Here is a 14,879-nt window from a genome sequence, read left to right as displayed (position 1 = left end):
GTAACAGGGGACAGTGACAATAAGGGGAAGGGACGTAACCCACATGAGTTAGTCTGTGCCAAGACAACCTTTTCTGACCTTGTCATCAATATTCCCATGTGCATATTTGTCACAAGTTCAGGCTTTTACTCCAAGAACATATATGCCACTGATAGCACTTCCCTGTGTAGTCCAAACACTCAATTATACCACATGGTTGTGTGTACTCCTTTACTTCCCATCCAGACTGTACCTGCACTTTGACATGGGAATGCTGCACTACACTGCTCAAATTACTGTAACAATTTCCACTACTAACATGTAGTCATTTGCATCTTCTCAGAGCACTAAGACAAAACTGCTTTGCAGTCTCACATGTGGAACATACCTTCTCCAGCATCTCCATGATGCCCACACACCGCAGCTAATTCGGAGCAGCTTGGGATATCCCCATGCAAAGGGCAGCAGTACTAGCACAGAGGTACTACTAGCATGCAGAGGTGCTAGCATCAGCTTTGAAAGGCCAACCATATCCTGGGCTGCATCAAAAGAAGTGTGACCAACAGGTTGAGGGAGTGATTCTCCCCCTCTACTCTGCTCATGTGAGACCCCACCTACAGTACTGCATTCAGCTCTGAGGTCTCCAACACAAGAGGAACGTAGACCTGCTCAGGCAAGTCCAGAGGAAGACCATAAAGATGATCAGAGCGATGGAGCACCTCTCCTAGAAAGACATGCTGAGAGAATTGGGCTTGTTCAGCCTGGAGAAGCAAAGGCTTGGGGAAAACCTTAGAGCAGCTTCCAGTACCTAAAGGAGGCCTACAAGAAATCTGGACAGGACAAGAGCACATAGTGACAGGACAAGGGTGAACGGCTTTAAACTGACAGAGGGGAGATTTAAATGAGATATCAGGAAGAAATTCTTTACTGTGAGGGTGGTGAGACACTGGCATAGGTTGTCCAGAGAAGCTGTGGATGCCTCATGTCCAAGTCCAGGTTGGACAGGGCTTTGAGCAACCTGATCTAGTGGAAGGTGCCCCTGCCAGTGGCAGAGGGGTCGGAACCAGCTGATCTTTAAGGTCCCTTCCAACCCAAACCATTCTGTTGTTCTATGATTCCATGACTAGTCATGTTAGTAATGCAGCCTGCTTGAACTAACCCACAAGGGTGACTTTGCCTTCCAACCCACCTACGTATAGTAATGTTGCAGTGTATTGTGTGCTTGCAGGGTAAAGCAGGATGACTCAGAACATGCTCTGTTTTGAAGAATGAGTAATATTTGCTACACTCATTTCCTGTGACTGAGGGAGGGATATCCTGACACACATGGGAGTAGTTTGGGATGGGTTTTTTAAAGTACAATTGCAATATCATAGAACTATTACAGCACATTGCAAATAAAATGATTGTATGTGATTGTTCATAATTCACCTGTTAAAGTAACCCCATTAACTCCTTGAATTGAAATATTCTGAACTATCTGAGTTGAGACATTTGTGCTAGAAAAAGTATCTGAACTCTCAGTCCATTATTTTAAGACACATATTGGCCATTATAGACCTTTCCTAAGAATTAAAAGCTTTGTATTAAACAGGTTAGAAATATCAGACAAAAAGTTTTCCATAATTACCATGTCTGCATCCCATACTAAGGACAGCTAGTGAAAGAAGGTAAAATGAACACATAGGTAGGAGCCAGCAGAAGACTTGGCAGCACTTATGAGACCTGTACATAAAGTAATTACACACCCCACTGGTCTGAGATCAATTATTTATAACCTTTTTAATGTATCGGAGCTCACATTTTATTGGCAATTGTTATTACCAATTCACTTCAATAGAGGGCAAAAGAGACTGAAGTTGTCATCTCAGCCAAGAGGTTGCATGCAAGAGTGAGAATTAAGAAATCTGAGGGGATTACATACAACTGGAAACATAACCAAGGTAAAAGAAAAATACTAGAGCTGTACAGAGTTTGGGTAATTTTAATTCCCCTTCATGCTTCACTGCTCTCCCTACCTGTGAATCACACTGGAATAAACGTAAGAACCTGATGAAACAAAATGATCTCAAAACTCTTCAGTCCTTTTGCTCTATACTTGAACGTATTGCAAGCACTAACTTAACAGTACCAGGAAAAATACATGATGTGGTGAACAGAATGTACATTCTCCTATATTTTCTTTTATTGACTTTTAATGCAGCAAATTTCTGAATAATTTAGTGCACTTAGGGGAATTTCTTCTGGGGAATGACCATTTTATTTGTTTTTATTTTCTCTCTGATTTTAGTCCTCCGTTAGAATAGGGGCTTTGCAGGCTACCTAAAAGAGCATTTCAAAGGGTGTCTTTTCTGTTCCTGAGTTTCAGTTTCAGTAATGCTTTAAAATTCACCTCCTTTCAGACACAGGAACACACTATCTCAGCAGCCATTAAAAAGTCAAATGTTTTATGAAATATGGAATAATAGACTTTGTTTGGCCCCTGGGGTAATTGCTTCTTTCAGTCCAACTAGGACTGCAGAATAGAAAGATGCCTATGTTCTCTGCTCTGCAATGAATCCCAAGGTGATAGGCCACTTCGACCTCTGTATCCTTGAAGAATTCATCACACCATGGTACTTGTGTTCTGCTATTCTCCCCAGATTTTGTCTGCACTGATATAATTTGTTGTAGTGGCCTTAATACAGTATCTTTCAATAACTGATAGCTTTCCTTACAAGTTTTTGTTGTGTTTTTGACCTACCAATCCTTCAAACTTGCTGTCTGCTTTCTTGATGCTCATGGTCTTTCTTCTGCTGGGACCTTGGTTTAAGCAGTATGGATTTTGACCCCAGCAGTTTGCAAACACTGTGAAAGACAGTAAAATTATCTTGACAAATGAGAAAGAGTTGATCAAATGAGGAAATATAATAAAAACAAGGGCAAAAATGTCCACTTAGGAGCAGAAAATCAACTACAGAACTACAAAAGGGGAAATAGGCTGACAAAGAGCCCAAGTACAGAAATTAATCTAAGACTAATCACGGAGTGCAACAGAAATATGAGTTGACAGCTGCTGCTGCAAAAGAAGTCACTGACAGTCTGGGATATGTTAGAGGGAGCATCACATTCAAAATGGTACAGGAATTGTATTCACTGTGGCTGAGTTCTTACCTGGAATACAATATTTGTTGTTGGATGCTGCATCTCACAAGAAAGAACTAGGCAATGGAAGAAGGTGTGAGATACTGACTTGCAATGGAAATAGTAAGATGATAGAAATGAAGCATGAGTGCATAGAGTTGTGTAAGCACGAGGGTAATGTAAAAAATTGACTATATTACTAAACAAGGGCATAGTCCACAACAGTAAGATCAAGTGTTGCTGCCTGTATTAAGCTGAGGACTGCACTCCAGTAGAACAAGACCGCACACTGCCTGTCAGCAGAAGACCCTACCCTCTAACAAGAGGAAGATGGGAGGAAGGTAACAACATATCATATATGCCATTCCTTTTCCTTTCTTCTCAGCTGGAATACAGACTGTGGCCTTAAGGAGCTTGGAGCAGATGTGTCTAAAACTCATGGAGGTTGAAGTAAAATTTCTGATGCAAAGAATCAAGCCATAGTGATTTTTGTCTCTTGAGTATGAAGGACCTGTCCAAAAATCAGTCTGGTGTTGTTTAACATATGATGAGGACCTGATACCTGTCATCCCTTCACAGGATTACAGAGCAGCTGAGGTTAGAAGGACCCTTTGTAAGTCATCTGGTGTGGGGGCGTGGGGGGGGGGTATCTAGTGCTAGTTGCCCAGTACTGTGTCCAGGCAGCATCTGAATATCTTCAAGGAAGGACCTCCACAGCCCCCTTGTTCTCTGTGTTGGACACAAGTGACCCTGGCCAGACCACCCAAACACTTACATCTTGGCTCTTTCAAGTATGTGGGTGTGAGAGTCCAAGTGAATGAGACCATTGATAAAAGGCCTGTGAGTGAGTAAAGCCAATGTACTTAAGAGATTTTGTAAAATAATATCGCATTCTCCTTCCACAGGGTCTCACACTGAGATTTTTTAGACATACATCTTAGCAGAGAGGAAAGTGCAGACAGCAATGCATGCTAGAAGGCTAGAAGGCCTGGGTTTGTGTAATGTGGATAAGAAAAGCTTCAGAGGCATTAAGATGATTACTTTCCATATGTAATATGCTATTATTAGGAGGACAACAACCAGCTGTTGTCATGGATGCTGGGAGAAAGACAAGAAGAAAACAGCTTCGACTGCTGCAAAATTACTTTGGCTGTGTATTGACAGGAGTGAGACTCTGGCAAGAATTTACCTGGGGACCTCATGGACTCCTCACCAGGGACTGCGAAGCACATGAGCAGCAAATATTTGTCACCAATGTCTGGATGCATTCAAACCTGCCTTACTGCTAGGGCTTGGACCAGACCAGTGGTCAACAGCGTATTTCTGATGCTTGGTGCCAGATTCATTGTCAAAGGCTCTGTGACTCAGAGACCCTGGTGCCAGCCCAGATCCATGTCAGTTAAACACTTAGTGCCTGTGCCAAAGTTCTGTCACCAGTGAACTAAACAATCTCTTTCAGTCTCTTCCTGACCTATGTTGTTAGGGTTGCTATGGAGCCCTTACCCATGGAAGCAATTTTTCCACTGGCTCTGTGGACCTCTGCTCTGTTTCTCACTACCAGGAATGTTAAAACACTTTTATTTCTTCTTCTATAAAATTGAAACCAGCCATGCTAGAGCTGGGGGGCAGGAGTGGAGGATTTGGTTCAGCCTAACTTCCTCATTTCAGATGGCTTCGGAAAAACTCTGCTTGTCAGCTCGAAGTTACACAACTGCAATTCTTTGAGTGGATCTCTTGTTATTATCCGTCTGACAAGGAGATGGCAGCAGGGTGGTGCTGTTGCGTTTTTCTCTCCGTTTGCTTTCTCTGTTTTTTTTTCAATCTCTGGTTTTCAGGAGCAACAAAATGAACCTCCTGAAGCTTTGCTGCTGTGGTGCTTTACTGAAAGCACACACGGAAGTAGCTGCGTTAAGTATCAAGGTAAAAAACGAATAGCTATGTGTTTTCAAAAAGTTCACAGGAATGTGAGACAAAGTGCTCCTATCGCCTTTTCGGGTACCTGCAAAACTCACCTCTGACGTAACCTATGAAATTGAGCATTCAGCTTCAAATTCAGGTTCAAAGGCTGAATGAATCCCTCAATATTCATGTTCTCTAATTGTGGGGAGAAATCCTACAGTGCGAACAGGACTGAAGAGGTAGATTCTCTACCTGTGTTTTTATGACGTTAAAAACGTTCAAAACGCTTTGTGTATAGCCTGCTTTTGAAATGCTTCTCTTTTGCACACATTTATTTTGCACTTTGCAGCTTTTCGATTACCTCTTCATTCATGAAATGTGAAAATGGGAAGTGTGTAACCAAGGTAACAGTGATGTCCCTGGTGTGTATCTGAGAGTGCACAAATCTCTAGTTACGGTCCTAAGCCAAGCTGTACCTTTCTGTAACAGTCCCTGCTCTCCTTCCATCACCTACAAAATGAGACCTCACCATTGGGACCACATTTCGGGGAGGACCCACAGGGAAGGAGGACAGCTGAATATTACACAACACAGACATATAAAGATGTCACTGCATCTGTTTGCTGGACTCATTGAAACCATGTGGTGTCTGCAGCCTTGTGAACATTTCTGGCAAGCAGCAGTGTGATTCATTCTCTCCATGTCACCTCACTAAGTGTAAAACCTGACAAGTGGTCGTGACAGTGAGTAAGGCACATGCTGAGATGGGCAGAGGCAGGCTGGCTGGGTCACAGGCCAGCACACCAGATTTCTAACTTGGGACATAAGAAAACACATCTTGACCCCCTTTGGGTACCCCCCTATCATATTGCTCTCCTCCAGTTCAGCTCTGTGAGGCTTGCTTTATCTAACACAGTGAGAAAAACGTTCAGTGTCAGATGGTGCAGATAATGCTCATTTGCTAATACTGGTGCTGGCAGGAACAGGGTAGAGAGAGGTAGTTTCTGTTCTGATGATTTCACTTATGCCCTTGCAGACCACTTCCCTCTTCAAGCAATCAATGTGAGGAGGTCTTTGCTAAGCAGAGTTGCTCCAAAACTTCCCAATTACATTTCCCAACTCATTTTTGTCTGAAAGTGCTTGCACTTCGACTTGTTGTAATGCCAGGCCCTGCTGTGACTCTAACCCACAGCTGCCTGACAACAGATAACAGTATTAGCAAGTGACAGGCTTATCTGACAAATGGCTTTTCGTCCAGATTCCTGTTTGTACACTTCAGACATCCTGGGTCCTGTGGGCCATTTTTGTATCAGCAATGGACTAGAGATTGAAAATAGATTGCTTATACAGTATTTATTGCTTTATTCAGGAAAAAAAAAAAAAATATCTTGCTCTTTATCTTCTCCTTTCCTTAAACACAACTCCCAGTTTCTTCAATCCATTTTTCCAGTCTCATTTCCATTTCTTCCCAATATTCAAGCTCCGTCCAGTTCCTCTTTGGGCACTCCTCCAGATATATTCCAGTTTTAGGAACCCTCTACTTTCCCTCTGGGACCAATACATGTGAGTGGACCAGTATATTGCTGAGCTTGAGTGCTCATGTAGCAAATCCCTTCTCATGAGTATGTTTGCTCCCACAGCATTTCTGCATAGTGACAATTCTGCGTTCCCTGTGTTGCAAAACTCTATTAGCTTGTATCTGGAGATGGAGATGAGGACAAGCTCTTGGCTATGAAATAGTTAACCATGTTGAATACATCAGTAGGGCTCTAATAATGGGCTTTGAATCCAGTCCTTCATCATTCCCCCCCCCAACATCTGCTAGTTTCTGTCAATTCTCACTGGGTTGGGGGGTTTTATATACGTGGGCTTCGCATTTTCGGAAGTATTTATCAATGGTGAGTTCTTCAGTGCCTGGATGCATCATCTGATTTACTGCAGGGCTTCTGACCCATTGCCAAAAGGTCATGCCAAAACCTATGAATGAAGCCAGAGACGTCTTTGCATCTGTGATTCTATGATTGTAAAATCTTCACCCTGGATCCTGTTGAAAACCTGTTCCCTAATTAGTTTTAAGATGGTGTTTGATCAGCTTATGATATGATCATGAACACAAATTCTACGATATGCCCAACTGAAAGAAAAATAAAGAAAAAGAAACAAAACGTGCAAAGGAATACCAGGTTCAGGTTTTGTCCCCACTATAAAAAAAGGATGGGACCAGAAAAGGGCTACAAACATGGTCCAAAGACTTGGAAGCCTGCTGTAAGAGGAAAGGCTGAGAACTGGGTTTGTTCAGCCTCGAGAAAAAAAGGCTTAGGGGAGACCTTATCACCTTATCAATGTCCCAGAATTTAAAGGGTGGCTACAAAGAAGACAGAAACTCCCTTTTTACAAGGACTTACATGGAAAAGACAAAGGGCTATGGCACAAGATACTCCTGGGGAGATTCCAGTTGGACATAAGAAGAAAACTTTTCACGCAGTGAACAATCAGCCATTGGAATAATCTCCTCAGGGAAGTGGTGGATACCCCAACACTGGACTTTTCTAATACAGCATGGTGGGACACCTAGTCTAGGTCATGCTTTGCCTAGAAAGGTTGGACCAGATGATCCTTGATGTCTTTTCCAGCCTGATATTGTACGATTGAATGATTAGTATGTTTTTTTCCAGCTTCCCCATTTTAATCACTCAAGATGCTATTACTGAAGTACATCAATGTGTCCTCTTACAGAAGGCGATTTTGACAACGGTCGCTGCCTCTCTCTGCCCGAAGATCAGCAAGCGTCCTTTACCCACCCGGACAGCTCCAGCTGGAAGGTGATAACGGTGTCCGGGCTAAGGAAACGCGCTGCTGCCTGTCCCGACCCCCAGATGCGCCGGGATGCGCCGGGAGCCCGCAGGCAGCGCGCCGGGATGAGGGCGGGCGGATCTGCTGGGAAGGAGCCGGCAGCCTCCCCGCCCGCCCCCCGCCACCGCCCCGCCTTCGGGGCAGGGAGGGCTCGGGGCGGGCTCGGCTCCCGGCGGCGGGAGAGCGGGAGCGGGGGCCCGGAACGCCGGCAACATGAATGCGGAGAACCAAGATGTGCTGCTGGATCTGGAGGGGGAGGAGGAGGAGGAGGGGGAGGAGGAAGATGATGATGATGGAGAGACCGGTGAGTAGGGGGCTGGCACGGGGAGGGTCCCGGGCGGCTGCAGCCTGGGGAAGTGGCCCGTGGAGCCGGTGTTGCGGTGGGGAGGGCACAAGCCCGGGGTCGGAGAGGGGTGGCGGGAAGGGTGCTCGCAGCGCAGCTTCACCTCCTCCCGCTACAACTTCTGGTGATGTTCGGCGCAAAATGCGTGATCTCTTTGTCTGCGCGGGCGGTGCGTGCCAGGTGCGGCTGCCCCGTGGAGCGGCGTCTCCGCGCTCCGGCTTCCCCGACATCAGCGCTGCCCGGCGGGCAGGGAAGCACCCAAAACTTCACCTGCACCTTTCCCTCTCCCGGGAGGCAATAGCTCGAGTCGGCACAGAAACAACGCTTGGCAGTAGCAGCGATGCTGGAGCCCTTGTGATCTTTGAGCACTGGCACAGGCTGTGCCAGGGTGCCTTGGATCTTTGGGAAGCGTCAGGGCAGGATCCCCGGGCCGATCCTTGTGGCTGGCAGCAGCTGTTTCTCCCCGTCCTGCCGCTCTGGCGTGCCCCAGTCTGACAGCCAAGCAAAGGAGGGTAAATGAAACCACCCCCCTCCAGAAAAACATAACATAAATTGGCAAAGCATAGGAAGATGGTAGTTTTGCTGGAAAAATACAGATACTGTGTCTGCCAGAAAAGCAGACAATGAAATGACCAGAGCAGTTTAAATTCAGAGTATGTTAGTCTCGTCCCAGCAGCAAGACAATGACATTTGTATTTACTGTGGGAATTATTAAAGTATTTCCAGAAAACTTCCCAAAAGGGGTTGGTTCTCAGCTGGTTCAGACTGAAGGGTTCTATTCATTTCACTAAAGAGAAACAGATTTGCTTCAGTTCAGAAGCTGTTTTCAGCTGCAGTACCCAAGATATTATTTCCGAAGTCTATTATTTCCACTTAACTTGTTAAAATGGATTTAACAAACAAGGAACGCAGGCAAATGTCAATTAGACAAGCAAATAGAAGATAGATTTGTACATATAAATTTTATCAAATAAAAAGGTTCTTGCTCATTATTGTTCATGAGGATCATGAATGTTTTTACTGAGAAGCACAGAATTTGGGGGGGGTGGTGTTTAATATTGAGGCTGAATTTCTGCAATTTTTTAAATGTTCCAGCATCATTAACTCTCTCTGACTCCTGTTGCTTCTATTTAATAACGGCCAGTACAGTTTGACTCATTTATTCGATCAGCCCACTCCAAAAGCGTCTAAAGTTTGAGCCTCACCCAATGCCTGTGGAAGTCGGGGGGTGTCTTTCCTCCAACATTACTAGCCTTTGTTTCAGATGCTGTGGGAGTATCCCTTGCTTTACAGTAACAGTCCAAAGACAAATTCAGTTTTCCGTATGAAGTGAGGCAGAGGAGTTGTTTGACTCCACTCCATGAATTAAAGGGAGGTTCAGCACTGCAATGTAACAATCAGCACATGCCTTTTTCTTTCCATTCTTCACCCCAGAGAACAACTAAATTGTTTCTTACTCACGACTCTGTCAAATCCGTGGTTAGTTCAGCTCCTAGAGCCAGCAAATCATGAGCTGCACGTTCTGCTTGCAAGATAAAGCGGTGTGGAACAACTCATGCTATGTGGCAAAACTGACTAAAAATTGAGTAGTGATGATTTCACAAGTTCTTATGCAAAGCCTGTTGGTGCACAGTGCCCAGCTCTATCGCATTTGCTATTCTGCCTTGCAAAATGCATGTGTTAAGAGTCCTGAGGGTTTTACGTTAGGTATAATTACAGGAGAGCTGTTTTATTAGTCCATGAAACTTGTAAAGCATCCGTTTACTCCCAGTTTTATTGTACCACTTGCATCTGCATTTTTCCCAAGAAAGTCATCCCTGCTGTAGCAAGCAAGCAGGACTTGCGAACTCTTTCCAGTTCTGTTCAAGATCAATCCCACGTGCTTATAGCTCATTCGGAAAGCATTATTATGGCATATCAAACTTTGCAGACGTGGCTCTGGCTCATGCTGGCATACAGGTGGTTTTGGTTATCCATGCTGATGACTAGCAAACCACTCAGGTCAGAAGCAGGCTTAGCCAGAGTCAAGAGAAAGAGCTGGACTCATGAGTCCCAACCCACAGGAAAGTACCACAGTTACCTGCCTGCCATGCATAGCTTTGACATGGTTTGTTTCAGTCAGACTTGTGCTTAAGGAAGAAAGGTTTCTCCTAAGGTCAGGCTTTTTGGACAAGTTGAAACCTTTTTTTTTTCCCCAGTGCTTAAACAAGAAGGTCAACTTTTTGTTTTGGAGTCAGGCTGTTTTCAAGAGGATTGTTACCTTAGTGGCATCAATTTGTTTCTGAGATATCTTGTTACCAGGCGGGAATGGTGGGAAGGACATTGACCTGCGGTTGCCACAGCATTTAAAATTCTCCAAACCCATTATTTTCTGCGTAGAAACTGTCAGACTGTAAAGTTTTTCTTTCCCTGATGCCAAACCTCCTACCATATCTAAATTAGTTTGCTTGTGTTTTGGGATTTACAGAATATCTGAGTGTGCTTTCCAGAAAAATTAACTTCTGCAGACAATATCCAGAGGCATGATCCACTCTGGCAAACCATTCCACATGAAATACTCTTCTCTTTGTTGGGATATCTTTGCATCTTGCTCACTTTGTTGTCTAGGTTTTGCTCAAATATATCTTCTAGGTGTTACTTCAGCCTTGAGTGGTCAGCGTATCTCCATATTTTGACACTGCTGCAGTAATCATCAAGCCATGCTTTATAAGTGACCAACAAATGGATATTTGTGTTAACCTTTTTCTTGTCACACAGTGCAGATACTGGCCTGACGAGGATTCCAGCTCTTCTTTATGAAGAGGATTTCATGCTGTTGTTCAGCACATGTTTTTACCAGTTACAGTAAAAATGTCCAACAGTACTGGCTTATTCAAGCAACGTTATTTTGGAGCTGCATCCTAAAATAACCACTTTTGTGCAGCCCACTATACAACTGGAGCCCTGTCCTAAGAGGTGATGTAATCCAAGTGGTGCAGAGCAGGCCCAGCTACCCTTCACCTCATTACTTTTGCTCACGGTTCTCTGCTAGTTTCCTCATGGCATGTGCTGAATTTTACCATATTGCCTAGCTCGAGCTTTTATTTTTTCATATTAAGTGGCTTCGTTAACTTGACTTGCTTCTCATATGACCCTACAAATATTATTGTTACATTACATATGGTACTCTAATATGAATGGCAAGTATACCGTGTTCTACACATTACGCCAAGGTTTGCCTTCATGATGCTGAGAAATGGTCAGTTCTTTATGGAAGTCTTCTAAGGTCAATGGAAAGCCTTAAAAGATTCCTAGGTTGAAAACTGTGGCTTTGCCCTATGATTTATTAACTGCAATTAACTGAAAATTGGCTTGTGCACTGTCATGTGTAAAAAATAGTTAACTGTAGTTAACGCTAAAAGTGATCTACTCAGCAGTAGGTGCAGGGATCAGATCTGATCATTTTATAATATGCAAGGCTTTATAAGCAGATTCTTTCAAAAACAGTGGTTCTGTTTCTGAAAGAGCAATATCTTGCTTTTCAGTCTGCTTACAGTAATGACTAAGACTGTCCCAGTCCACTCTTATCACAGCTGGTTGTCTTTTCCTTCTGTCTTGCAATCAACCTAAAAATGATTGAGCCACATTTCAGTCATGCACTGCCCTGAAGCAGATGGATGGGGATGGCTATGTCTGAGAGGCTGATAACCAAGAATTTCTGCTACTGATTCTGTGCTCTGTTTGCAACATTGTTCTTGCCCCTGTGTAGGAGACAAGGAACAGGAGCAAGCAGGAATGCAGACACATGGTCTCATTTATTCTGATTTGCTACTGAGGCAACAAGAGACTTTTCATGGTGTACTGGCACTTGTACAGGTCCAGGAAACACTGGCTGTAATACTGGTCAAAATTTAAACTGCCTTTCATGCCTTCATGTCCTTCCTCTCATATCTGTTATCCTGATGGTTTACCCACATCACTTCCTCTCTTCTTCTGTATTTTTACATTCAGCCTTTCCATCCACTTTCATCAAATCCAAGCCACACTGGAGTAACAACCTTGTCACCAAGTGTGGTTGCATTTGAACAGTGCACTGCTGGTACCAAACACTTTTTCATTCTGATTTAATGATTTTTTTCTTCAAATCTACTAAAACATAAATAGTGGGAGTATAAATATTTAACTACAATACAATTACGGCTTTGAAGCGATTTATAATCATAAACTCTGGAGGAGGCAGAGTATCTCAAGAATCAGGCAGGAATTTATGAAACCGATAAGCTTCACAAATTTGCCTGATTTTCTTTTTTTTTTGAAGTTTTTCTACCACAACAGAATTCCCAGTTGTCCACTGAAAACCTCCTTTACTTTGACAGTACTCTCTGTTCTTCTATTTTGGATTTAGCTATCCTGAACATGAGGGCAGTTTACAGATAAGTCTGCAATCTGTAGGAAGACTTGTTGTTTCCCATTATATCAATTTGCACAACTTCAATAGTATTAGTTCTGGCTTTTTTCCTGGTTATCAAGTCATTAATTTGATGCTAGATACTTATCGTGGGTCATTCCTTAAAGCTTTTTCCACCATTTGTACAATCCCACAAGTTCTTCTAAAAGGAAAACCAACATACACACATTTATGCTCAACATCTTAGATTTTCTAAATTACTTTTCAAGCATTTATCATTTGTAACAAGGAATGTTATTAAAATTTATATGTACGAAACAGCCAAGGTTTTGTTACATGGTGCAGAGCACCATGCAGCAGTGCTGTAATGCTACAGTTATTGAATGTAATGCAATAAGAAACCCACAAAAAATGGGCTTGTATCAGCTGGTTTGCAATTAATGCAGTATATCAAATTGCAGACAGAGGGCTTGAATTTCAGGAGACCAGAGGCACGGAAGGGGTGATGTACACATGCCGTAACAGACACTGTATTTCCACTCGAATGGATCTTTCAAAAGTAATTAGGGAAGGATAATGAATAAGATCTGTTTCTACATGCATGGAAAATTCGCTGAAGTTGTTATCATTTAAACCACCACATCTTAGTATTTCTTCATACCTGCCATTTTCTAAGAAGCGATGGGTTGCATGCTGTGGAATTAAGATCTACTTTGCGACTAGATATGTGGCAAACCCCAAGGGGGAACTGGTACTAAACCAGACATTTTAGTAAAAAAAATGAGGAAACAAACTCAAGGGTGTTTTTGTATGAGAGCAATTACTTGTCATAAATTAAATAGTCTTTATAATGCCTTCCGGCTTATCCCTTGTAAAGTACAATGGATTTTGTCTTTTATTGTGGTTGTTTGGTGTGGGTTTTTTGTTTTTTGTTTGAGATAATACACCCTAAAAAAGTCAAATAAAGAAGCATTAGCCTAAGTTTGGGATTAACTGGGCTAGGTCAGGTAAAAGGTTGCTCATTTTAGAGCACAAAATAAGACAACTAAATATCCTGTGCTTAACATGAGGTCTTTAAAAACGATGTTGAGGCCTTAAGCATATACAGCTGCTGCAGTTGTATGTTTAACAAGATAATGTATTTAACAGGGTGTGAATGTCAAGGAGGAGGCGCTGAAGAATGGTGCCAGGGGTTGGATTATGTATGTTCTAAAATTCAGGAACAAAGCTGGGGACTGAGATATTATGTAAGTGCTGAGCTCTGTATGCTAATGAATAGAAAAAATCAGCTTGCTTTTCTGGATTGTCACTATTGCTACAGGGCATGAGTCTGGCATGGTCCTTTCGAATAGTCTGCAGTACTGCTCTGGAGAATGCATGTTATTAAACTGATATTTGATTGATATTTTTTACATAAAAATTAAAAAATATTCACCAAGGCATGGCCTAATACCACTTCTAACTTTTTAGGGTGTTTAATTCGTATCCAGGCTCACTGTGAATGCAGGTGGAACACTTTACCCACTGAAGAGTGAGTATATGAGTTCACCTGCTGCTCTAGCCTCAATGAGAGCTTGCTAGGATCTTGTGTTAGGATTCAGATCCGATGAACCTGGAAGTTGAAAGATACAGGCAGTAATGTCACAAACGTGTCAAGCCATCACAAAATAGCTTGGCTACCAAAAGAACTATTCCCCCTACAACCACCAGCTCAAGTTTTCATGGCATTTTGGCCTTTTTGTTCATTGGGTTATGCCAGTGGCAGCATGGTAGGAATTCAAAGCTGTAAAGGACACTGTATCCTTTATCTTCTTATTGCCAGTGTCGGTGGGAAATGAAAAGTTGCAGTCAGGCAAATTGTCAGCAAACAGTAGATTTTGTGTGATAGTCAGCCTAAGGATACAAACATCTGAGCACAGAATCCTTTGTCTTCTCCACCCCTCATGCTTTAGTTGGGCATCCCACATCTCTCTGAAGGCTCTGTGAACACAAGGAGTGTCTTGGGTGCCTCCTGAGGAGTTATATGGGCATCTGAAAGATATTTGTGCTTGATTCAATGAAATTTTCTCTAATTGTCCTCACTTATCCCAACCTCAAGCATTTGATTATAACGGCAGACGTACAGACACGATTCCTCGCATGGATTTCAGAAGTGAGGTCCTGAAGCATTACTGGAACTAAATAAGAAAAAAGTCCTCAACCTCAAGGTGGCCCAATTTAATCTTTGAGCAGTTCCCACTCCTCTGCAGGATTCAGAATCACTCCCCAGTCTCACTACGTACACATGGGATATCT

At 43.0% G+C, this 14,879-nt stretch overlaps 1 protein-coding gene across 2 annotated transcripts in view; it reads left to right on the top strand.

Annotated features, from left to right (window-relative positions):
* Positions 1-8,002: 8,002 nt before the first annotated feature.
* Positions 8,003-14,879, top strand: part of ANO6 (anoctamin 6) — a 77,929-nt gene continuing 71,052 nt past the window's right edge. For both annotated transcript variants that reach the window (XR_008974393.1, XM_057425432.1), the window contains exon 1: positions 8,003-8,158. Coding sequence is in view for 1 of the 2 variants with exons in the window: in XM_057425432.1 (XP_057281415.1) it covers positions 8,068-8,158 (91 nt within the window). In the remaining variant the exon portion in view is untranslated. The remainder of the gene's footprint in view (positions 8,159-14,879) is intronic.

Source organism: Pezoporus wallicus, unplaced genomic scaffold (assembly GCF_028554395.1).
Source record: "Pezoporus wallicus isolate ANWC-B61680 ecotype Strahan unplaced genomic scaffold, APGP_CSIRO_Pwel_v1 contig_4722, whole genome shotgun sequence".
Classification (NCBI taxonomy): Eukaryota; Metazoa; Chordata; class Aves; order Psittaciformes; family Psittacidae; genus Pezoporus; species Pezoporus wallicus.
The sequence above is the reverse complement of the archived record's forward strand: the minus strand, read 5'-3'. Positions and strand labels throughout refer to the sequence as shown.